We start from the raw sequence: 26,193 nt of genomic DNA on the forward strand, positions 1-26,193 counted from the left end.
ATTTTATAAAACTAGTTAGACCATATCTGGAGTGTTTCATACTGTTCTGGTCGCCCCCATCCTCGGAAGGATATCAGGATATCGGAGAGGGCGCAGAAGAGGTTTACCAGGGCACTGCCTGGATTAGAGGGCATGAGCTATAACGAGAGGCTGGACAAACTTGTGTTGTTTTCTCCAGAGCGGCGCAGGCTGGGGTGAGACTGGATGTACGTTTGTAAGATAACGAGAGGAATAGATAGAGTGGACAGACGATATATTTTTCCTGGGGGTTGAAATGACTAATACATTTAAGGTGAGAGGAGATGTGAGCGGCAAGTTTATTTCTGTCCACAGAGTAGTGGGTAGCTGGTTCTCAGTCTGGGGTGGGGGGGGGGGGTGGGTGGAGAGAGAGAGAGAGAGAGAGAGAGAGAGAGAGAGAGAGAGAGAGAGAGAGAGAGAGAGAGAGAGAGAGAGAGAGAGAGAGAGAGAGAGAGAGAGAGAGAGAGAGAGAGAGAGAGAGAGAGAGAGAGAGAGACCAAAGCCGTCACGTGATTCCTTTGCCCCCTCCCATTTAACCGTAGATGGGCAGCATCTGTGCATCTGTTTCCGAGGCCCCGCCCTCCGGACACTGAAACGATCGCTTCGCGCATGCCCAGCTTCTCCGGGCGGACGGTGTTTTCTTCTCCGCTCATTGCTGAAGTGGGTCGTCTGTGTGATCGGGGAAGGCTTTTCGTCTCCACGGTCAGCATCCCTGTCTGCTGAGCGAAGATATCACTTTCCCATCGGTGAGTATTGAGACCGATCCCGAGCGGGGAGATCCAATGTTGGCCGTGAGCCCCGAACTGAGGGCCAGTTACTCATTTATTTTCCAGTTATCTGGGCTCGTCAGAAATGTGTCCCCTTCACATAATCTGCATTGAACGATCCAAACCAGGAGTACAGGGTGTCTATTTCCTCAGAATTGAAATGGAAGTCCCGCCAACAGGTCACGTGAGGCTGTGTGCCGCAGATTCGCCCCGCCCTCCGCTTTGTGACGCAAGATCACGTGGTGTGAAGTTGGCCGCTGAGTCTCATTAACTTCCCCGAACTCGCCTCGTTTCCTGAGGCTCCTCACATTTGTCCTGGAGCTTTATGGCTGTTGTGTCTTCTCCCGGACTGGGGTGGGTGAGAAAGGAGAATGTCCCAGGTTGTGGGGATCTTTGATTTCACTGACTGCTTTACCGAGGGACTGTGAAGTCTAGTGGGGAGGATGGTTTCTGTGATGTGCTGATCTGGATCCAAAGGTCTCTGCCGTTCCTCACAGTCACGGGCGGAGCAGTTACCATGCAAAGCGTGAAGTGTCCGGATGGGAAACTTTCTATGGTGTGTTGATAAAAATTTGGTGATGGTCAAAGTATATATGACAAAGTTCTTTTTGTTTCTTCTAACTCTGTCATTTTCGAATCTTTTATACAGTAGTATGTATCATTAATTCAGTAGCTGTGGTGTGTTCTGACATCTCCGGACCGGCTTTTCCATGTTTACAACAGTAGGACTAGACCCGTGAGTCTGGCGTTCAAACTGTGTTTGGAAATTCCCCCACCCCTCACTGTCACCAGTCTGTCACTCGGTGGAAATCAGGCAGAATCTCAAGTTGCACTAAAAACTAAATGTTTGAAGTCATTCTGACGAAACGTCATTAACCTGAATTGTAAAGTTTGTTCCCCTCCCCGCAGCTGTTCCTTACCTGCTGAGCAGTTCTGGTAATTCCACCTTCTTTTTATTACATTTAACCTGGAAATTGAAATGATTCGATCTGTGATAGTAGAACAGTAAAGAAAGCACAACTTTTCCCTGTCAATTATCCTGGAACCAGCTTGTCTGTTATTGCTGGAAATATTTTCAGTACAGTTGTTGCTAACGAGGTACACATGAATAATCTCAGGAGTGATCGGCTTTATGTGTGAGGAGCATTTGATGGGTCTGGGCCTGTGCTCAATGGAGTTCAGAGGGGTGGTGGGGGGATGTATGGTTAAGTAAACCTACCGAATGCTGAAAAGCCTGGATACAGTGGACATGGAGAGGATGTTTCCATTAGACAGAGAGCCTGTGATCTGACAGCACGGTCTCAGAATAAAGATGCTTCCCGTTAAAATTCAGTTGAGATTTTTTTTTTTCATTAGGTGTCCGAAGTGTGGAATTTGTTGCCACAGAGGTTGGTTGAGGCTGCGATTTGGGTATATTTATGACAGAGATTAATATATTCATGATTGCTAAATAGCTTCAGGGTTACAGGAGGAAGGCAGGAATATGGTGTTGGAATAAAAACCAGCCATGTTTAAATGGTGGAGCAGATCAGATGGATCAAATCACCTAATTCTGTTCCTTATGTCTTACCATGACTGAATGATGGCTCCTTCTTATCCCATATTCTTTTGTGTCATGTGAGGGACAATAAAAGATTGTTCACTGAGATTATTATATCTGCCTTCAACGTTTAAATTTCAGTGAGTTTTGTTCTTACTAACATTAAGCAGAAATGTTTGGTTCTGCTTTTTATTGTTAATGTGCTTCATTATCTTTCATGTTAACGTTAGACCTGCAGTGAGAGATTTATTGGAAGAAAAACCACAACTGAAGATGAGGGAACAGCAACAAGTGAACCAGCCCGAGGACTGAGAGCATCAACTGGAGAGAACCCATCTGAATCGGAGATTCCAGTGATTAAGTCAGGAGAAAGTTTGGTGAGTCTCATTTACTCAAACACTGGTCCTTTAGACATTACATACCTGTACAAAGGAAGGTAGGAAATAGTTGGAGTGAGACTGAATGTGCCCTGAAGAACCAGTTATGCCTCTGTCAGACCCAGTTGCAATCACTCCAGGTCTGGTAATGTGCTTCCAACAGCCCAGCCCTTTAAAACCACTCCCATTTTGTGGAAGTCGAATCCGGAGAGAGCCTCTCATAGACTGTATAAGTACAAACTCTTTATTCCAAGTACCTGGGGCTTACTCAGTTAGTCACTCAAACAGGAACAGTCAATGACTGTTCCCGCCCAATCCACTAACTGACTAACAATTCCCCTTCACCACAGATATATCCGTCCAGATACTTCCCACACAAGACATGCTGGAGCCAAAGTTATTTACTACATGACAGGCTGGAGCCTCTAAAGACAAATTACAAAACAGTCATAATGGCTTACACACACAGAACAGACTAAAGCTGCCCTATCTCTGCGCATGAACACACAAGGCGATGAGCATCCTGAAACCCTAGATAGCCTGAAACCCTAGCTAGCTACCCTCAAGAAGAAATATGGCTCAGCATGGCTTAGTACATCTACTGATCATCAGCAGTTTCTTTCAGAAAAACAGGCTGCTATTTTTGAACGGTGTTAAACCATACTTCATCATTCCCTGCTTTTTGATTGTTACATGAGCAACAAAACAGTAATTTTTTTACAGAGAAAGCAACCGAATACAGTTTTGACTTCTCAGTGGGTAAAAATGGCATACAACAGTAACTATAACAATGATATGTACAACTATTAGGCCATAATGCAATATTATGCCTCACATATTACCAAACAGGCCTTCGAAGATCACCATTTTGACCCTTCAGTGAACCTGTGTAAATCCTGCCCTACTTTCTTGATGCTGTCAATCTCCTAGGCAGTGTGCTCGGAGAAGGATGTAATGTTATTAGACTCATCAAGGATATAGGTGCAGCATTCTGTGTCAATAATAGCACAGGTTCCCCCTTCTTAGCTAGGATAAAATCTAAAGCCGTAAGATTCTATACGACTGTTTGCCAGATTGCAATCATTTCAGTGGATATTTCTGTTACTTGGGCCTGTGTTTCTGTCAGGGCCTCTGCAGTATTGTGGCCAGCTCCTCAAGTGCTTGTAGCCAAATTGATTATCTCTCGTGAATTCCCGGCTACTCCATAGGAGAGAAAAACTATCATCAAAGATCGCTCAGTCTCAGTTATTCCTCTCCGCTGCTGGGCACCTGCAAGTATGGCCATGATGCATGTTTCTCAGTGTAGGAAGTTCCGTTTGGTGGGGGCCTGAGATACATCTGTCAAAACACTGTGTCTGTCAGGGCCCCTAGTTCTACCCGTTTGACATAAGTGTGACAGAGACAGAAAAATCTTAACTGGTTGCTGGGGTAAGCCCTCTCAAAGACATAAACACAGACACCACTGTTACGCACCTGTAACGGTTTAAATGAACCAGCAGCTATAGACAACACCTGGAGTCTAGTTTTGATGTTAAAAGTGCTGTCCTTATTAGTATCTACTTGTATAACAACTTAAGCAAAATAATCTAAAGTTAAAGGTGTTATGAGTAAATATGTGTAAATATAACTCCCAAACCACTGAGCTCAGGGAATACCAAGCTCAAAGTCTTGAGATGGTGAAGCATGAAAGTTAAGTTCATCCACGGAATCAATGACGAGAGAGAGATATTTGTAATCCAAGATGAATGTCGAGAGAAGGCAATTACATTAAATTCCACAAATTCCACAGTGGTAAAACAGGATAACAGTCGCCGTAGGTCTTATCCGTCGTTGTTCTGAATCCACATACGAATTATCATCAGAAGTAGCTTATCACAGGAGTACTGTCTTCAGAAGGAACTACCACCCAGGCAAGGGTTAACACACAGGTTTATTCCGCAGGGTACTTCCAATCCAGACCCAACACGCAAAGTATTACCGACAGTGATTTCCACAGAGTATCCCTTCTCACAAGTGTTTACCATATAGCACACCCGAATCCAGCTAAGGGTTAACAAATGTGGTATCCATGAGATACTCCAACAAAATCCCCATTTGCATTATACGAATTATCGCCAACAGTGATTGGTCACAGGGGTACCTCTTCAAGTGAATTACCACACCCAGGCAAGGGTTAGCACAAGTGGTCCTCACAGGACACTTCCAAACGAACAGATCCACTCCAATGGATCAAACAAAACAACAATCACACATTCGGTATACAATGGATCAATAATTAACCCACCCTTGTGGGCATAGGAGAGTCCAAACAGTGACCTTTGGCCACTAGGTCCTTTGTTTCGAACTTTCCATCTTCTTTCTTTCTCTCCGGCTGACTGTGTGTCCTTGCTTAAATAAAACAAACTTTGAGCTATGTAAACACAAGCTGCGAGCAAGTGTAAACACACTGCATGGTCAAATAGTTCCAGCCCTCTCTCTCTCTCTTTGTAAGAATCAAACAGGAGCTGAGAAAGCTGGTGGCTGACATCACTCAGGCAATATCTGTTAAAATGACAGTCCACAGCAAGAAACCGAGAGGTTCATCACTCTCTACTATCAACCAATACAATTTCCTTTAGTCCGAGAGAGTCCTTCTACTCATTTCCTTCAGTAACACGTTTGTAGTCTGTTCGATATATCCACCGACATTGCCCTTTCAGTTTCACAGCTGTCGGAGTGGTCAGTAACACTTGATATGGTCCTCTCCACCGAGGTCTGAGTTTCCCTCGATCGCAGTTCCTGATCAGGATAAATTCCCATGTTCTATGGTGGGATAGTCACTCCTCTCTGCAGGGTAGTTCTCTTCCTTGTAAGCCTGTCATACCTGTGAATGTAATGCTTGGAAAATTTTGGTTAGTTGGCATATTTATTTCCCCATCTCTTCCAATATCTAATTTTGCTGGTAGGCTTTCTGGGAGCAATGGTGCACAAGGTCTTGGTCCCCAGGATATTCTCATGGGCCATCCATAAATGTTGTAAACTGGTGACAACCCCGCTTTCCCCTATGGGGTAACCCTTGTGGAATAGGGCTAACGGTAGGACCTTCAACCAAGTGAGTCCAGTCTCCGCTGTTAGTCTGGCCAGTTTACTCTTCAGAGTGCCATTGGCTCTTTCCACTCTGCTAGTGGCCCGTGGGTGGTGTACACAGTGGAATTGTTGCTGGATAGCTAGTTCATTACATACCCCTTCGTTTACTTTCACCATACAGTGTGGGCTATTGTCAGAGCTCAGCATCTCTGGCAGGCCGTACCTGGGAATTATATCCCATAATAATACCTTCACAACAGTCATAGCAGTATTAATGGTAGTTGGAATAGCTTCAATCCATCTACTAAACACATCTATAATAACTAAGCAGTATCTACAGCAATGTACTCTAGGCAATTCAATAAAATCAACTTGTAGACACAGAAAAGGATCCACCTGTCAAGGGAGTTGTACCCGGTGTGCAGGGTACAGGTTACGAACCATTCCCTCCTTTCCCAGGTGTGTACAATTATGTATATAATCGGCCAATATTGGTAAAAACTGTGTAGGAACACAAACCTGTCCCACTGGGTGATCCAAAAACCTATGTTGGGGTCTTTCTGGCACCCCATCTGGGACCACAGTTTGTGCTCCTCCTCAGAGGCGTCCCCCTGAAAATTACGTACCTCCCACATGTCCTGCAAACCCGTTCTGCTTTAGTCATGGAGGGTTGCTTGACGGGAACGCGAGGAGGCTACAACTACTGAGGATTGTGCCGCACTTTTCACTGTCTGATCTGCTGGAGCATTGTGTTTAGTGACACAGTCGGACATGCGTGTGTGGGCTGCACATTTAATAACAGCCAGAACTCGAGGTAGCTGCAGAGCGGTGAGTAAGTTGTTTACAATGGTGGCATTGCTAATGGGGTGGCCAGAGGAAGTCAGGAATCCCCATATTCCCAGAGAGCCCCGTAGTCATGTACAATTCCAAATGCATAATGGGAGTCTGTGTAAACGTTCCCACTTTAGTCTGTTGCTGGGATACAGGCACGAGTCAGAGCAAACAGCTCAGCCTTCTGGGCAGAGACAGCTGCTTCAAAAGAGGCCTGCTCAATTACTTCACTGTCCGTCACTATCGCATCGTTTCCCTGCTGGATCCACAAAAGAGCTTCCATCCTCATAAAATTGCTTCGGGCTAGAGGGGGATATTGCAGAATGGATGGGAGAGTCTGTCCTTCCTTCACGGTGATCCGGACAGGGGGACAGTTGGTGCGACTGACTTCATGGCCTGAATTTGCTCAGAGATGGGGTACAGCGTCTTGGGATCGGTCAATATTAAAAGTGTGTCTCACCAAATGTCCCGCCTTCACCTCAGACTCCTTCCAGTATCGGAGTTGGACCGCAGCCAAGTCTTGCCAGTCTCCCTCGGTGCTGGAGGCTTGTTTCAGCAAGGTGTAGGCAATGAACTCTGGGATTTGGCTTGAACCCAGGGCAAACACTAACAGTGGAATGGGGATCTCTCCAATCATCATGACTGGGAACTTCTGTCCCTCGAGGGGTGCATAATATTGACTTTCCTCAGCTGAGCACCCCGTAATGTCACAGCACAGAGTCACATGGGGGTCGACCACTGGCAGAAGGGGTTCAGACGCAGTGGAGTCCAGATTAAATGCCCACCACTGGGAGGTCAGAAATTGGGGAAGCTATCAGTTGTTCACCTGTCACAGGGTGACACCATTGCCTGTGCAGAGAATCTCGACTTCCAACAGACAGAGCAAGTCTCTCCCTGCTGGATTACACCCCCGACTGTTATGTGAATACGTACGTTCCATGCCTTCAAACCCAGACAGAGTGAATGTTGCGTCTGATAACTGCAATCCCTTTTCCGATACTATTTCCCGATTGAGAGTGGTTGTAGTTGCCCCCATATCAATCATAAACGGATCTGGAATAGCAGCAACTGTCAATATTACATTGGGCTCTTGCTGAGGGCTGGTACTCATGGTAGGAAGCATCTTTGCTTGTCAATTTCTAAATGGGTTGTTGTCCCCACCTGTCCCTTGGTAGGTTGTTGTTCCCATTTCTGATCCGCAGATATAGCCCGCTCGCATCCTCCTTCCCACTGAACATATTCACCTTTAATATTCTTTTCATATCTTTTTATTATTATTATTATTCAAAAATAGCACAAGTGCATCGAAGTAACAACACTTACAATGCCTCATAAAAGAGGAATTTATCTTGAGGATTGAAAATTTTGTGAATTAAACTAAAAAGAAAAGTGAGGGGAAAAAAGAAGGAACCCATTGGAGGTACAACCCCAGAGCCAAGCGTCATACAAAAAGCTTCTAAAAATAAACATCAAACCACCAAAAAGAAAGAGAAGATATATCAAAAAAATTTACATTTAGATCGTGGAGGAAATCTATCAGTTAACTGAAATGATAATAATGAGCAGATGATCCCCATCTTTTCTCAAAATCAAATAAAGGTACAAAGGTTCGACTTCTAATTTTCTCCAAGACACAGCATCACCTGAGAGAGCCATTGTGACAAAGTAGGAGCTGATATATCCTTCCATTTCAACAAGATGGCCCTCCTAGCTATCAATGTAACAAACATGTTGGTCAGACACAGAAATACCATGGATATTTTGAGGAATTATTCAAAAAGCATAGTTAATTTATTAGGTTGTAAATTGATTCTGAGTGCTTTAGAAATTGTCGAAAGACTGACTTTCAAAACTGTTTTAATATAGACATAACCAGAACATATGTGTCAGTGTGGCTATCTCATTTTTACATCTATCACAATACTTGTCAACATTGGGAAATATTTTTGGAAGTCTCTCCTTCGTCAAATGGTAATAATGTACAATTTTAAATTGAATCAGTGAATGACTAGCACAGATCGAAGAAGAGTTAACCAGCTTCAGAATCCATGTCCAATCCTCCCATATAAAAGGGAAATTGAGTTCCTTCTCCCAATCCTGTTTAATCTTAAGTAAAGGACGCTTATCCCTTTGTAATAATAAATGATAAATTCTTCCAATAGAACCTTTCAACAAGGGGTTCATATTCATAATAGTATCTGACAAATCAGCCCTCCAATATGTAAGGAAAATACTTAAATATTTTTGTAAAAAATGTCTAACTTGAAGATATTGTAAAAAATTTGAATATAAGAGAGAATACTTATCGACAAATTGTTCAAAAGACATCAATCTGCCTTCTTTAAATAAATCCAAAAAATAATTAATACCTTTATTTTCCCAAAGTAAAAAAAAATTGGAGCACTCCAAGAAGGTTTAAAAAGTAATTATGGTAAATTATACTACAAAGTTTAACTTTTTTACGATTAAAAAAAAATTGCGGAACTGGTTCCAAATTTGTAAAGAGTGCTTAACCACAGGATATAGGTTTAAATTAGCAACTTTAGCTAATTGTATAGGTAGAGTAACTCCTAATAACGAAGTTAAATAAAACTGTTTCACATCTCTCAGTTCCTGGTCTACCCAGATTGGCTGTTCATTCTATCAACCCAATACAACCAGAAGGACATACCAGAAGTTAGCAGCCCAATAATACATTCATAGATTAGGCAAAGTGAGACCACCATCCTTTTTTAACTTTTGCAAATGACATTTACCAATTCTTGATCTTTTATTATCCCAAATAAAAGATAGAATAATAGAATCAATCCGATCAAATAACTTCTTAGTAAACAAAAACAGGAATATTCTGAAATAAATATAAAAGTTTTGTTGGGCGGAAGCAGACACTTTGCTTGCTTCCTCTGGAATAATCCCAAAAATTGCTGTAAGTGGATTAGGTTGAACATCCACATCTATAACTTTAGATAATATTCCAAACACATCCCTCCAAAAATTGTTTAAACTTACACATGACCAAAACATATGAGTTAGAGTAGCCACTTCTGCATTACATCTGTCACAAATAGGGCTTATATTAGAAAAAATATGCACCAATTTATCTTTGGACATGTGGGCCCTGTGTACTATCTTAAACTGAATTTAGATATGGCATGTGCAGATAGGTGAATTATTGACTAAATAATAAATTTTACTCCACTGATTATCTGAAAGTGAATGTTGAAGTTGTACTTCCCAGGTGCGTTGAACCCTGTCATTAGGCGACATGCGAGCATTCATTAACTGTTTATAAAGGATTGCTATGAATTGTTTTTGAAAAGGTTTAAACTGAAAAATAGCATAAGCCAAATTTAAAGAGCAGGCTGAGGGGTAAATTGGTAAAAAATCACGTAAAAAATTCCCAACCTGTAAATATTTGAAAAATGTGTATTAGAGATATCATATTTGTCCATTAACTGTGAAAAAGACATTAAACACTCTTGTAAAAACAAATCTTAAAAAGTCCACTAAAGGAGGAAAATTGGCTTTATAAAGATCCTGATATTTTTTAGTAATTATAACACCTAAATATCTAAAAGAATCCATAACTTTAAAAGGAATATTATCATATATAGAGACAGATTCATTTAAAGGAAGTAATTCACTTTTACTAAAATTTATTTTATATCCTGAAAGGTCTCCAAATTTGTCATATAATTTTAGCAAAGCAGGAATAGATTATTCAGGCTTGGATATACATATCAATAAATCATCAGTGTAAAGAGAGATCTTGTGCATGGCCTCATTCACAAAAATCCCATGAATATTTTTGGCTTCACAAAGAGCAATAGCAAGGGGCTCTAATCTTAAGTTACATAACAAAGGACTTAATGGGCAACCTTGGCTTGTCCCCCGTGATAGCTGAAAAAAGGAGACCTACAGTTATAGTGACAACAGTAGCAATAGGAGCTTAATATATCATTTTAATCCAATTATTAAAATTAATACAAAAACAAAATTTTTCTAAAGTATTAAATAAATATTTCCATTCGATTCAATCAAATGCTTTTTCAGCATCCAAAGATATAAGGCATTGTGGAGTTTTAGAAGAAGGTGAATGTATACTGTTAAATAATCTCTGAACATTTGAGAAAGAAAAATGACCCTTTATAAAGCCTGTTTGATCTTTAAAAATGACTTTACCCAAAATAATCTCCAATGGATTGGCCATCATCTTTAAGTAAATCTTAGCTTCAACATTCAATAATGAAATACGTCTGTTTGAGGCAAAATCAAAAGGATCTTTATCCTTTTTGAGAATTAAAGAAATAGAAGCTTCATAAAAAGTAGAGGGTAAATCACTTTTCACAAAAGATTCTTTAAACATCTCCAACATATATGGAGAAAGCAATTTTCCAAATTTTTAATAAAATTCTACAGGATAACCGGCAAGTCCCGGGGCCTTACCAGTTTGCATTGAGAAAATAGCTTTATGAATTTTGGATTCAGTAATTTAGGCATCCAGAGTTTTTTGATCCTCAACAGAAATTTTAGGAAAAGCAATTGTTCGTAAAAAAAAAAACATTCATTTCAGAAGAGTCCACTGGACATTGAGATTTATAAAGTTCAGTATAAAAGTCTTGAAAAATCTTATTAATTTCTTCATAATCCCGAGCCAGGGTACCATCTTTTCTACGAATTTTCAGAATTTGCCTCTTGACTCCAGCTCATTTTAATTGAGATGCATGTAGTTTATTATTTTTATCTCCAAACATATAAAATTGGGTCTTTAACTTAAGTAGATAACCTTCAATTGAATGAGTTAATAATAGGTTATATTATGATTGAAGTTCCACCCTTTTTTTAAATGTCAATATTAGGGGAAGTCACATAGATATTATCTAAATCTTTAATTTGTTTTGAAATTTTATCTAATTTTGCTTTAGTCTGTTTTTTAAGTTTAGTTGAATAAGAAATAATCTGACCACATAAAAATGCTTTGAATGTATCCAATATAATTAATTTAGACATACCTCCTATATCATTAAAAAGTAAAAAATTATTTTATCTGGCTTTCGATAAAACTAATAAAGTCAGAGCTTTGCAATAAAGTCTGAGACATGTGCCATGGTGGACGGCCAAAAATGTCATTGTCAAATTCAAAGGACAAACTCAAAGGCGCATGATCAGGTATAGCAATAGCATCATATTCACAGTTTTTAACATTAGGCAAAAGACAGGGATCAACTATAATATAATCAATCCTTGAATATATTTTATAAACATGGAAAAAAAAGAATATTCTCTGTTATCAGGGTGTAAATGCCTCCATAATTCGATCAACCCAAAATTGGTCAAAAAAGAGTTAATAACTGACGCAAAATGATTTGTAAGTTGTTGATTAGTTGAGCTCTTATCAATCATAGGATTTAAGCAACAGTTAAAATCCCCACCCATTAACAACATATACTCATTTAAATCTGGCAGTAAAGCAAATATTTTTTTTTAAAAAAAGCAGGATCATCTAAATTAGGACCATACAAATTAACCAGAACAACCTTTCTATTACAAATCACTCCTTGAACAATTAAAAATCTACCATTAGCATCTGACTCAATATCCTCTTGAGTAAATATATTAGATTTAATAAAGATAGACACACCCTTAGTTTTGCTCTGAGAAGTAGCATGGAGTTGTTTTCCATTCCACCAGCGAAAAAATCTATTCTGATCTCCTGCCTTGATATGCGTCTCCTGAGCAAAAATTATATCAGGTTGGAATCGATTAATAATTTGAAGTCTTTTTTGTTTAATAGGATAATTCCAACCACGTATATTCCAAATTATTACATTAATCCATTTAACTGCCATACTATAATTTTATTCTTATTTACTTTATACATGCGCAGAACACATACCAATACGGGATTATCAAAGATGGCAGTGATGAAGAATAAAGCCATATAGAAAACACACATGCTCCAGAACCACCCAATGGGGAAAAACTCCTAACTCTAAACCCACCCACCCTCCCAAAAGCCTAAAAAAAAGGCAAGTGAACTAAGATAGATGCGAAGACATGGGCCACTCTGCCTCTCATCTCTGCCTCCCCCCAGCCAGTACATAAAATAAATAAAATGACCTTGCAAGAAAGACAGTAAAGTCTCAACAAAGGAGTGTTTACATTCTATCATGTGTTAAACAGAAAAAGAACCAAAATAATATAATCTCTTAGAGAGAAAAACCAGCCCCATCTTAAGTTTAGCTTTAAATCCCTAAGAAAACTTTAAATTCAGTTACAGGGCACTATAATAAAACAGAATAAAAAAAGTTAATAGTATACTTAACTGAACTAAATTGATGGAAATATTAATTAGTAAAATCATTGTAACTTAACCCTCTCAGATAAATATATAAAAAGAAACCCTGCTGGTAGAAAAAAAACTACCAGTTAGTAATTTAAGAAACAACAAAAAAAATTCAAACCAAATATTGGATAAAAGGAACAAATCCTTTTATCCTCTTTTCTCAGTCAAATATGTAATTAACCATTTAAACAGTCAATCTTGATCCGTAAATCTTCTTTCCAAAAAAAAAATCCAATAGGATGTAATGATGAGCAGGTTTTCTTTTCTTCTTTTATTAATTTGTCAATGAAATATCCAAATAGCCTTCATATATCTTCTTTTTGTAGTGTGAGTAATATACAGATAATCAAACAGCTTTCCAGTTAGTTCATTCAGTAGTAACGTCAGTGGCAGTGACAGGTATAGCCTGGACAAAATCCAGCTCGACTTTTGGGTCAAAGAAAGTACATGGGGAAGAATTAGGAGGAAAAACTTTCATTCTTGTCGGGTAACTCAAAGAGGGAAATCGTTTCTTATCATATGCTTGTTTCATTACCAAAGCAAATCTTGCTCTTTGTTCCATTACTTCTTTTGGATAATCTTCACAAAAACGGAGCTCAGACTCATTGAATCTGAAAACTCTGTTTTTTTGCCTGTTGCATTATTTGATCTTTAATTTTAAAGTGATGAAAACAAGCCAAAATAAATATTGGTCTGGTTGAGTCTTTAAATTTCGAAGTAGACAGCCTGTGTGCTGTTTCAATAGCAGGTAGATTCATGCAGATTCTTCCCACTTCTCGTAGACATAGACATATCACTCTCCTTCAAGAATCAGCAATTAAAAATTTGAAATTCAAAATTTAAGCTGTGGGCGGGAGAGAAAACTAAGAGCAGCACAGAATTAGTGCTACTCCATCGACAGACAGAGGGACTTTCCATTCACCTGTACTATTAGTTCCCTTCGGGGCTGATTGGCATTCGAAAGCCCTGTTCCAATGATATGTCAAAGCTCGTTGCATTCGATATTGGTCATTGTCAGGCCAATCCATATTATTTGTTAATGATGTTGGCTAACTTAGTTGGTAAGCATTGGAGCAGTAGGGCATTAAATTTGGGGGCCGGATTCCCATCATTAAAGGCTTGGTCTCCTGCGAAAGTGCTGTAGCAGGCCACAAAACTCATACAGGGTCGATATGCCAGACACGGGTTCGGGATCCCGTGTTTCCCCATCAGTTCTAAATTTAGACTGACATTCCTGCCCTACTCTCCAATGTAGACCGGCCTTGGTTTGCGTACATTGTTTTTCCTGCTGTCGTTTTGGGCGCCCATCCATCCATTCACGCTCTGTTTTTAACGTCTCCCAAACTTTGGTGTTCCTTCTGCAGTACTTACCTCTATCCTAGTGGTCGCCAACCTGTCGATTGCGATCGATTAGTCTACCTTTGAGACTTTCGCAGTAGATCCCGAAAAAAAAGAAAAATAAATACACAAATACTGTTGAGAGATTGTTTCCGGATTGTGGGGTTTTAGTTTCATTCTTTCTACATGCGTGTAACTACACAGTGTCCCCAACCACTGGGCCGCGAGGAAACAACATGAGTCAGCTGCACCTTTCCTCATTCCCTGTCAGCCCACTGTTGAACTTGAGTGCACGCGAGGTCATCAGTCGCCTAACTGCAGTGACACCCTCATGCCAGAGATCACCAGTTGGCCTCGGGCGGCCGGTGGGAAGTGCCGTCACTACTGGCCTGGAGTGCTGCCTCTAAACCGGTTTAGCACACTGAATGTTTGTGGGGAATCCGGTGCTAAAATATTCGCAGACGACCTAATTCGGGCTCAGCGTTTCATAGGTATCAGAGCAGCTACCGTGCTGTGATCTACTGAAACAAACTTTTGTCGGCTGATAGGTCCTACTGGGGGGGGGCGGGCTCGTGCCCTGTCACACTCCTTGCTCGGTCGGTCACTCTCTCCGGACTGTAACTGCCACTGCCCCGGCACAGGGACCTCCGGCCCTGACATTGTCCTCTCACCCGACCCACGACCAACCAAACCAAGCCAAGGCATCTGGCGGCGGGCGGGCAGGAGGCTGTCCAATGAGGCAATGAAGCCCTCAAAACTGCTTCGGTACCCTGAGTCCAAGCACCCTGCACTTAAACGCAAATGTGTTGAGTTTTTTCAGCGGAGAAAACGTGAGCAGCGCGGGACAGAAGCTAAGTGCCGAGCGCCACAAAAACTAAATTACGGAATAGACTGGACATAAGGAACTTATGAGTATCGCTGTATTCCTATTGTGTTTAAAACCCCCACCCACCCCATCCCCTGTCGGCCGGTCCGCAAGAATATTGTCAATATTAAACCGGTCTGCGGTGCAAAAAAAAGGGCGGGTGCCCCAGTGTTTGTACATTATTTCTACTTCCAGGTTGTGGGGTTTTACTTCCGGTCTTTTCTGCCCTGGTGCGCATGCGTGTAACTAATTGATCTGGGTCGATCTTGCATTTTACTAAGGCCAAGGTTGGGGATCTTGGGCTTAAAATGGTTGGTGACCACTACTCTATCCCTTTATCACATGCATTATTCCTCCAACTTGCTGATAATATACTGTTCCACTTTAAAGGTAGGTCACATCCAGAATTTTTTCCAGTTAGCCGAGGATTTCCTTTCACGCCACTGTGTGGTGTTGGGAAATCATGTACAAGGCAAATTACAGCAGTAGTTTGCCATTGCCTTCTGCTGGGTGAGTTGTTTTGTTCACCAGCTCTAACCCAGCACAGATGAAAGTGTGCAAGGGAGTCGGCTGGATTCGAACTCGGGACCTCTCACCTCGAAGTCCAACGCTGAAGCCACTATGCCACCAGTGGCATAGCCGGCAAAGTTCCGCTTTACATCTGCCTTTCCCTTCCATTCCCTTTTCAACAATTTCCACTTCTTTCCTCAGTTCTTTTTCCAAATCAAATTTACTGCTTGTTCTCATGAGGTAATAACCCAGGCTCCTGCACCCTCTCCCATCCATGGCCACATTTTGTTCCCCAATTTCTTATTCAGCACTGCACTCAACATTCACAAATATTTTTCCTTGTCTGGAGAACTCTCACACAAATTGTGTCGGGCTGCTGCTGGCCCACTTGTATCAATCGACTGCAATTGACCGATGGTCTCTAAGTAATTTATTGGGCTCAAAGCCTCCTGCTCAATTAACAATGAGATAAATTTACCCGGCTGGCACCTCCTGCTTAAATGATGAATTTACCTGGCATGTCTGCCTCCTGGCCACTTAGTAAAATTTTGCCTACCTTATACAAATCTCCCAACAATTTCTTTCCCGATCCTGTCAAGGTATGTGATCAGCCTTGGGTGAGGCACCGTATGTCCAAAGGAACTAACGGTGAGTGACAAATTTAAAATACCCATTGGGCTTCCGTTCGGTCTCCGCAGTCCCCAGAGTGGTCCAGCTGCTTACTCAGCCTGTCTGCTTGGCACTCCCTATATTGGGATCCTGTCCGTGATGCCAAATGTTAAAGTTGAATCTGAATAAAACTCAGGAGACCAGCTTCTTATCGACACCACGGTTTATTGTGCATTCAAATGCCTGCAGGAGTTTGAGACCCATTTGTCAAAGTGAAGGCACGTAAGCACTGCCACCTTCTGACAAGTCGAATGACTTAGGTTACAGCCGTATATTTATACATAGTACATCCCATACATTAATATTGCAAGATGTTATTTGAACTGGCACGCCCACTAAGTGTGTTGGTGCAAAACTTAATTACTTAGATAACAGAGTTTGCTAAATGGTTTTAATTATAGATGGAAGTACTGTCCAGTCCTTATCAGTTATTCCCTTTGCAAGGCCCTGACTTAATTACAAACAGATGTTCATTCCTGTCCTTATCAGTGAGTCCTTCTCCCTTTACTCAAAAGAGGATACAATGTATAATGTTATCAGCTCTCAATGTGTCTCTCTGCAAGCCGCAGAGAACTGGTAATGAGTCTGTCTTAGCTAAACGCTGAAGACTGAGTTCACTTCAGTTAAAATTCCTATTCACTCCCAATTATTCTTTTAGCCAGAGGTTACACAGGTTCAAAATGAATTTTTTTATATACCCTCAATTCGTCAGGAGGGTTCAGGGGAAATATTTATGCCCAATATAGAAACTGGTGTTACCTGTGTGTATTGTGGCAATGCAAGAGGTGCTGGAGAATTTCTAAGTGGGAAGAAGTGGAGTAATATTTGCAAATCTGACTTTTTAAAGCATAATTTAGCAAGCAAACCACATATGGAGAATATGCAAAAGCTTTGGTGAGAAAATCCTTCATTACCAGTTACAGGCCTGCTACATAGTTTGTGTGAGAGTACAGATGAACTCGATCAAACCCAGAGGAGATCAAAGTACTTATCAACAGTGATTTGCTAGCTGTGAAAACGATTACCTCTCTGTATAAAATTCACTGTGCACATGTCACTGAGTTAAAAAAAGTGCACAGTACATGATTTATGTGCACACTGGTCATTACAAATTAGACGGAACATTGGTGGGAAGGTGGTGATACCTCCAGTGTCCCTGATGTCCTCACCTATAAGATGTGCACTCTGCACGTTAAGGAGTTGGAACCTGAAATGGATGAATTCCGGATCATCCGGGAGTTGGGGGGGGTGATAGATATGACATGAAGAGAGGTGAGTTACACCCAAGGTGCAGGACACAGGAAACTGGGAGAGAGTCAGGAAGGGGAATGAGGTTAAATAGCCATTGCAGAGTACTCTAGTGCCCATCAAACACAACAAAAGGTAGACCACTTTAGAAACTGGTGGTGAAGGGGATTACCTGACAGAGAAAAGTCAAAGGGGTGATAGGGGATTCATTAGTTAGGGGAACAGAACAAGAGGGAACTGATATCCAAGTGGTAAGGCATGCTAGTGCTAGTGTGGGTGGAGCGGGTGATGTGGTTAAAATAAGCTGCAAGGGGAATGGGAGCCAAACAGATAATGGAGAGGGTGAATTGAATTGAATTGACTTTATTAGATACATACTTCATAAACATGAGGAGTAGAAATCTTTATGTTATGTCTCCATCTAAATGTGCAATGTGTAACTTATAATAGATAGTTTGTACATAGGACAGTCAATATAACATCGAAATGCAATTGTATCAGCATGAATTAATCAGTCTGATGGCCTGGTGGAAGATGATGCCTCGGAGCCTGTTGGTCCTTTTGCTGTGGTACCATTTCCTGGATGGTGACAGCAGGAACAGTTTGTGGTTGTGGTGAATTTGGTCCCTGATATCCTTTGGGCCCTTTTTATACACCTGTCTGTGTAAATGTACTGAATAGTGGAAAGTTCACCACTACGGATGTGCTGGGCTGTCCGCAACACTCTCTGCAGTTTCCTGCAATGAAGGGAAGTACAATTCCCATACCAGGCAGTGATGCAGCCTGTCAGGATGCTCTCAATTGTGTCCCTGTAAAAAGTCCTCAGTATTTTGGTCCCCATCCCCAACTTTTTCAACTATCTGAGGTGAAGGAGGTACTGCTGTGCTCTTTTCACAACACAGCCGGTATGTACAGACAATGTAAGGTGCTTGGTGATGTTTATGCCGAGGAACTTAAAGCTGTTCACCTTCTTAACCCCAGATCCAGTGATGTCAATAGGGTTATCCTGTCTCCATTCCTCCTGTCGTCCACAATCAGCTCCTTTGTGTTTGTGACAATGACGGAGGGTTTGTTTCCTTGACACCAGTCAGATGTTCAGATCATAGATAGATTCAGCAGTTAGATGGTTGAGCTTGGTACGATGAATGTGCTGAGCTGTGTATATCACAATGCAAGAAGCATCGTAGGAAAGCCAGATGAGCTCAGGACAGGGAATTATGATATTCTTGCCAATATTGGGACTTGTTTACACCCAACAGTCTGAGGGATTTAGAGGAACAAATTTGTAGAGAGATTGCAGACCATGCCAATAAACAAAAAGGTTGATTCAGTAAGTGATTTTAACTTTCCATATATTGACTAGGACTCCCATACTATAAAAGGACTAGATGGGGTAGAGTTTGTCAAATGTGCCCTTAATCAGTATGTAGAATCTCTAATATAGAAGTGAACAATAAGCTGTTAGGAAATGATCCAGGGCTGGTGACAGAATTTGTGATCATAATGCCATGAGATTCAAAGTAAATATGGAAAAAGAGAGGTCTGGACCATGGGTTGAGATTCTAAATTGCAGAAAGGTCAATTTTGATGGTATCAGAAAGGATCTGACAAGTGTGGTTTGGGACAGGTTGATTCCTGGCAAAGGAGTACCTGTAAGTGGGAGGCCTTCAGATGTGAATTTTTGAGGATGCAGAGTTTGTATGTGGCTGCCAAAATGAAAGTTGAAAGGTAACTGGTCCAGGGAACCTTGCTTTTGAAGAGAAATTGAAGCCTCGTATATTTTGTTCCTCTAAATGCCTCAGACTGTTGGGTGCTACCGAGACCCATTAATGACTACAAGTCATGATTCCACGCACTGAGCTCATCTGAATTTTTTTGTTGTCTTCTTTTGGTTTCTCAAAGTTTTTGTTCTTTTGTTTGCCCTCTCTTTGACATTTATGTTGGCTTTGGCTTCTCATTTTAGCCACAGTTGTGCCCTCCTGTCTTTCTAATGCTTCCACTTCTGTGGAATCACTCAGGCCCCGAATTGCTCCAGAAACTCCAGCCACTGCTGCTCAATTGTCACTCCTACCCTTTCCCTTCCAAACAACTTTGGCCAGCTTCTCTGCCATAGAAACATGGAGAAGTTCAGTAAAGAAAGAGGCTATTTGTCCCATCTAGTCAATGCCAAAAAAGCATTTAAACTTGCAGTGCGATCTGGACCAGCTGGCAAAATTGTTTGAGAAATGAAAAAGGAATTTAATGCAGACAAGTGTGAGTTGTTGCACTTTGGTCTGACCTACCAAGGGAGGTCGTTCACAGTGACTGGTCAGGCACGCAAGAGTGTTGTAGAAGAAAGGGACCTCTTGTAGAAGAAAGTCCTTAATTCACTGAAAGTGGTATCACAGTTAGATAGAGACGGAAGGGAAGATTTTAGCCCAATGGCCTTCATGAACAAGAGTACTGACAACAATAGATGGATGTTATGTTGACTTGTAGAAGACATTGGTGAGGCCTAATTTGGAGTACTGAGTGCAGTTTTGATCACCAACCTACAGGAAAGATGTAAGGACTTTGAAAGAGTTCAGAGAAAATTCACAACGATGTTGCCAGGTCTGGAGTACTTGGGTTATAAGGAAAGATTGAACAGGTCAGGACTTTATTCCATGGACTGTAGGAGATTGAGGGGAGATTTGATTGTGATAGAGGGGCATAGATAGTGTAAATGCAAGCTGGCTTTTACCACTGAGATGGGGTGGGAGTACAACCAGAGGCCATGGGTTAAGGGTGAAAGGTGAAATGTTAAGGGGAACATGAGGGGAATCTTCTTCACACAGACGGTCATCCGGGTGTGGAATGAGCAGCCAGCTCAAGTGGTGCATGCAAGCTCGATTTCAACATTTCAGAGGTTCATGTAGGTACCTGCATGGTAGGGGTATGGGAGTGGGAAGATTAAGTAGTTCAGCACAGACTAGATGGCCCAAAGGGCATGTTTCTGTGTTGTAATTTTCTACAAGAATGTGAAATATTACAAAAATTCACTCTGTCTTTTTAATGGCTGTGCGGACCAACCATTCACCTCAACAGGAATTTTTTATATGGCATTAAAACTGTGGCACTTTAAGTTAATAATACATAAAAGAAAATCCCAGATGCACATCAAGAAAGACTAATTGCGTGAGACTGTTTTTGTTACTGTGGGGCCAGGCACCCATGCAGCTCAGCAGGAACAGGGAATAATACCAATGGAGAGAGTCCAACTCAGCCAAGGTACAAACTGGAGATGGCAGAAATGCTCCATTCTTATAGAAACAGGAAAAGCATCAGGGAATTGATGGTCATTCCAGATACCAGCACTCTGCCCAGTCAGGAGATGATTTCTCTGTCCAACTTGGGTAGAACCTCACTGTAACAGTGTGATACCAGATCAAACCTTGGCAACTCATGTAATCTCATCTGAAATGTTGTCCTAAACCCACTGATCGATTTTGTAAATCTTTTTACAGGTTAAAAACAATAAGGAATTTGTCTCCAGGAAGTTCAAACACAGCACACCAGTTTGGTTGTCTCTGTCCAGATATTTAAGAAGTGGAGCAAGGGATTCAATCGACCATCTTTCCTGCTCAAACTGTGGGGAGGGATTCACTCGGTCATTTGACCAACTGGCAACCCGTCATTTTACACAGGAGAAAGGCTGTTCACCTGCTCAAACAGTGGGAATGAATTCACTCGGTTATCACAATTGAAGGTACATCAGCAAGTTCACACTGGGCAAGGCCATTCATCTGTTCTGTGTGTGAGAAAGGATTCAGTCATTCTTCCCACTTGTGGACACAACAGTCAGTTCACTCTGGGCAAAGGCTGGTGATCTGCTGAATATCTGGGAAAGGATTCACTCAGTCATCTGACCTAATGGCACACCAGCATGTTTACACTGGGGAGAGGCTGTTCACCTGCTCAGTCTGTGGGACGGGATTCACTCAGTCATCCTACCTACATAGACATCAGCGAGTTCACACTGGGGAGAGGCCATTCACCTGCTCAGTCTGTGAGAAGAGATTCACTCAGTCATCCCACCTACATAGTCATCAGCAAGTTCACACTGGAGAGAGGCCATTCACCTGCTCAGAGTGTGGGAAGGGATTCACTCGGTCATCTCAACTACTGGCACACCAGCAAGTTCACACTGGGGAGTGGCCTTTCACCTGCTCAGAATGTGGGAAAGGATTCACTGAGTCATACACCTTACTGGTACATCAGCGAGTTCACACTGGGGAGAAGCCATTCACCTGCTCAGAATGTGGGAAGAGATTCACTCAGTCATCCAATCTACAGAGACATCATCGAGTTCACATTGGGGAGAAGCCATTCACCTGCTCAGTCTGTGGGAAGAGATTCACTCGGTCATCCAACCTACATAGTCATCAGCAAGTTCACACTGGGGAGAAGCCGTTCACCTGCTCAGTCTGTGGGAAAGGATTCACTCGGTCATCTCAACTACTGGCACACCAGCAAGTTCACACTGGGGAGTTCCTTTTCACCTGCTCAGAATGTGGGAAAGGATTCACTGAGTCATACCCCTTACTGGTACATCAGCGAGTTCACACTGGGGAGAAGCCGTTCACCTGCTCAGAATGTGGGAAGAGATTCACTCAGTTAGCCAATCTACAGAGACATCATCGAGTTCACATTGGGGAGAAGCCATTCACCTGCTCAGTCTCTGGGAAGAGATTCACTCGGTCATCCAACCTACAGAGACATCAGCAAGTTCACACTGGGGAGAAGCCGTTCACCTGCCCAGTCTGTGGGAAAGGATTCACTCAGTCATCCCAAATACTGGAACACAAGTCAGTTCATAGTGGGGCGTGGCCATTGTTATGAATCCCTGGGTTTCGTTTGCTGTGGACTGTCATTTTAAGAGAGAGAGATTAAGAAGGTGAATCAGTCTGACTTGCAGCTTGTTTACATCGCTCGCAGCTTGTTTAGTTTTAACCGAGGACACAGACACTCAGAGTCAGACGGAGACGAAGGAGGTAAAATGGAAGGATCAAAACAAGGGAACTAGTGACCAAGGGTCACTGATTGCAATTTTCCTATGCCCACAAGGGTGGGTTAATTATCGATTCAGCGTACATCGAATGTGTGGTTGTCACCTCGTTTGATCTGTAGGAGTGGATCTGATTTGGGATATCCTGTGGAGACCACTTATGTGTTAACCCTTGCCTGGGTGTGATGTGGTCATTCATTTGAAGATGATACCCCTCATGACAAGTCACTTTCGGTGATAATTCGTATGTAGATTTGTAAAGATGACAGATAAAATCTACAGCAACTGTTCTCTCATTTTAACACTGCGGAACCTGTAGAACAGACAGACAGACAGACGTACTTTATTGATCCTGAGGGAAATTGAGTTTTGTTACAGTCGCACCAACCAAGAATAGTGTAGAAATATAGCAATATAAAACCATCAATAATTAAATAATGATAAGTTAATCTGTGCAAGTGGAAATAAGTCCAAGACCAGCCTATTGGCTCAGGGTGTCTGACACTCCGAGGGAAGATTAGAAAAGATTGATGGCCACAGGCAGGAATGACTTCCTGTGACGCTCAGTGTTACATCTCGGTGGAATGAGTCTCTGGCTGAATGTACTCCTGTGCCTAACCAGTACATTATGGAGTGGATGGGAGTCATTGTCCAAGATGGCATGCAACTTGGACAGCATCCTCTTTTCAGACACCACCGCCAGAGAGTCCAGTTCCACCCCCAGAACATCACTGGCCTTACGAATGAGTTTGTTGTTTCTGTTGGTGTCTGCTACCCTCAGCCTGCTGCCCCAGCACACAACAGCAAACGTGATAGCACTGGCCACCACAGCCTCGTAGAACATCCTCAGCATCGTCTGGTAGATGTTAAAGGACCTCAGTCTCCTCAGGAAATAGAGACGGCTCCGACCCTTCTTGTAAACAGCCTGAGTGTTCTTTGAGCAGTCCAGTTTATGGTCAATTCGTATCCCCAGGTATTTGTAATCTTCCACCATGTCCACACTGACCCCTTGGATGGAAACAGGGGTCACCGGTGCCTTAGCCCTCCTCAGGTCCACCACCAGCTCCTTAGTCTTTTTCACATTAAGCTGCAGATGATTCTGCTTGTACCATGTGACAAAGATTTCCACCATAGCTGTGTACTCAGCCTCATCTCCCTTGCTGTTATTGGAGTATAAAAGTATAAATTTACCAAAACTATGAAGTCAGTTTTGAAACGTGCCATTTGATTGAAACTGCTATTTGATATGCATGGGTAGAAGAATGAAAACTTAAGAATGTAGAAGACAATAGTATGTTAATGAGAGGTAGCTAAAGAACTAAAGAAATGTAGATTAGAACATTGGTCAGTTCTGAGATTGCTATTTGCTATGCATGTACCCAATTTAGTAGCAGACTGAAATCCTAAGAATGTAGAAGACAATAGTATGTTAATGAGTGGTAGCCAAAGAACTAAAGAGATGTAGATTAGAACATAATTAAGTCACATAATCCTAGGACTATTATTTGCTATGCATGTATCCTAAAAATGTAGAAACAATGGTGTGTTAATGAGAGGTAGCTAAGAGATGTAGATTAGAACATGATTAAGTCAATGGGTAGAAACAATAGGGACATGATGTACGTGAGGTACGAGTAATACGCAACTATAGATCGATTACATATGCTAATGCAACTGGACCAGGAGACTGCTATAAAACATGCTGTGTCCGAGGATCGGGGGGGGGGGGGGGGGTGGGGGTGGGGGCAGTCAGCGATTAGCTCAATGACTGTCTCAGCTTTGATTTGCAAATTAAAGTTTAACCCTTCTTGAAGAATCTTCTGCATCTCTTGGTCATTTGTGGGGCACAAGAAACCACGACAAAATTGGCGACCAAGGCAGGACCGGATAGAGACCTGCGGAAGGGAAACGGCAGATTGGGAACGCTTCCCAGTCCTCTAGGGACCCCCACAAGGCTAACAGAATTAAGGGTGCACCCAAACAAAAGGTAAGTGCTTTTCGCGACAATTCGGACTAAGAATTCTGTTGGCTTTGGGGAGGTCTTGGAGTCTCAGAAGTGTGGAACCACTGTCGAAGGGTCTCTCCGGTCCAAAGAATCTGGCAGAATTGGGGGTTAACAGAGGAGGCTCAGAGGATTGATCAAGAACACTGCAGTGAGGGTAAGTACAAATGTTAATAAGAAGTTAAGAAAAATTCCACGTGGTGTTGGTAAATCCCTGTGGGTACCGCTTCGTATGAAACGAAGGGCTGAACGGGCAGGGAAAGGAAAATAGACTAGGCGTAGAATTAGAGTAAGTTTAGTTACGAAAAAGTCCACGTGGTGTTACAGGAAGACAAAGTCCACGTGGTGTTACAGGAAGACAAAGTCCACGTGGTGTTACAGGAAGACAAAGTCCACATGGTGTTAGACTAGGAAGACAAAGTCCACGTGGTGTTAGACTAGAGTAAATAATATTATCCAGTAAAGAAACTGTGAATCTCTGAAATACCTTAAAAAGAGCGAATAACATGACAGGTAAAGGAACAGCAGTAGAGATTCTGAGCAAAAAATTCCCGTTAATTAAAAATGAGATCACAAAAACTTAAGAAAAATGGGAAAAAAGAACCAAAAACCTGGTCACAAAGTGGCCAAGAGAAGGAACGTTTGATGTAAATTTGTGCGAAGAAATGGAGGGACTAATAAAAAATTACAAACCAAAAGATAAATCTAAGAAAAGAGGGCAAAAAAGAGAACGAGAAGTGGAAGTGCTAAAACTCTTCAGAACGGAGGGGGAAAGGCTGAGGAGGCTGAGGATTGATTACAAGCGAGGAAAACACTAAGGTGCTGGAGAAACAGCCTGTCAGAGAGAGAGAAGGGTACGGTGAGAAGCTGGCTTCGGCTCCGTACCCGGATGCGAAAGAAACAGAAAAACCCCCTCCCTATAATGAGGAAGGAACCCCTAAGCAGTGCCCCCTGCTGACGGTAACAGTAAACATGCAGGGAGAAGTACAGGTTTGGGATAATGAAGAGGAGAAAGAACAATACGGGAAGGAAAAAGCGGCGATATGGCAGGAGATACAGGCAGAAAGGATAAAGATAGAACAGGTACAGAGAGAAATGCAAGAACAGATTGAACGGATGAAATACTTGAGAGAGGAAAAGGAGTATGAGGAGTATCGGTTATACCATAGAAATAAACAGACTAGAAAAGAAAGTGACATCGGAGGAGCAAGAGTTAAGTGGAAAGAGAGAGGATACGAGAATATGTGGGGAAAAGGTAGGAGGCAGAAACCTAGAAGAGAAGAAGGAGCCAGTAGGGGAGCGACTTGCGGAAGTAGAGAGAAAGCTAGATAAGTTACTGAAAGGGGATTGCCAGGAGAGATGCGAAAAATACTCTAGGGGCCAACCAAGTATTGAATCAAGACAGAAAGGGAGGACTGCACAGGGAGACCGAGGGAAGAGCAGGACCCCGGAGACATTTGTGTGGGAGGCAGTAAAGACATACCCTGAGGCAGTTGGGGAGTCAGGTGAGGAGGAGAGCCGGGGCAGGTGGGAAGAAGGAGGAGGAAGAATGATGCCGTTGTTAGTTAAAGGATCAGGACAAGTGCAGTA

General features: G+C 42.1%; 1 protein-coding gene and 1 pseudogene across 3 annotated transcripts; one reads left to right on the forward strand and one right to left on the reverse strand.

The window, feature by feature from the left end:
- Nucleotides 1-26,193, reverse strand: part of LOC140721068 (uncharacterized) — an 85,726-nt pseudogene that overhangs the window by 45,486 nt on the left and 14,047 nt on the right.
- On the forward strand, nucleotides 625-24,316 carry LOC140721067 (uncharacterized). 3 transcript variants are annotated; one of them, XM_073035932.1, is made up of 3 exons: nucleotides 625-764; nucleotides 2,556-2,702; nucleotides 21,061-24,316. In XM_073035932.1, exon 3 carries the CDS (start codon nucleotides 21,467-21,469, stop codon nucleotides 22,433-22,435), a length of 969 nt encoding a protein of 322 aa, XP_072892033.1. In that variant the 5' UTR covers nucleotides 625-764; nucleotides 2,556-2,702; nucleotides 21,061-21,466; the 3' UTR covers nucleotides 22,436-24,316. The 3 variants fall into 3 exon arrangements, with proteins under 3 accessions (XP_072892033.1, XP_072892035.1, XP_072892034.1); XM_073035934.1 differs by lacking the exon at nucleotides 625-764 and adding an exon at nucleotides 1,052-1,139; XM_073035933.1 differs by lacking the exon at nucleotides 625-764 and adding an exon at nucleotides 1,197-1,341.

This window comes from Hemitrygon akajei, unplaced genomic scaffold, assembly GCF_048418815.1.
Source record: "Hemitrygon akajei unplaced genomic scaffold, sHemAka1.3 Scf000050, whole genome shotgun sequence".
NCBI lineage: Eukaryota > Metazoa > Chordata > Chondrichthyes > Myliobatiformes > Dasyatidae > Hemitrygon > Hemitrygon akajei.

Excerpts from the sequence above, each read along its gene's own strand:
- LOC140721067 (XM_073035932.1), top strand. The coding sequence starts at position 21,467 with ATGGCACACCAGCATGTTTACACTGGGGAGAGGCTGTTCACCTGCTCA.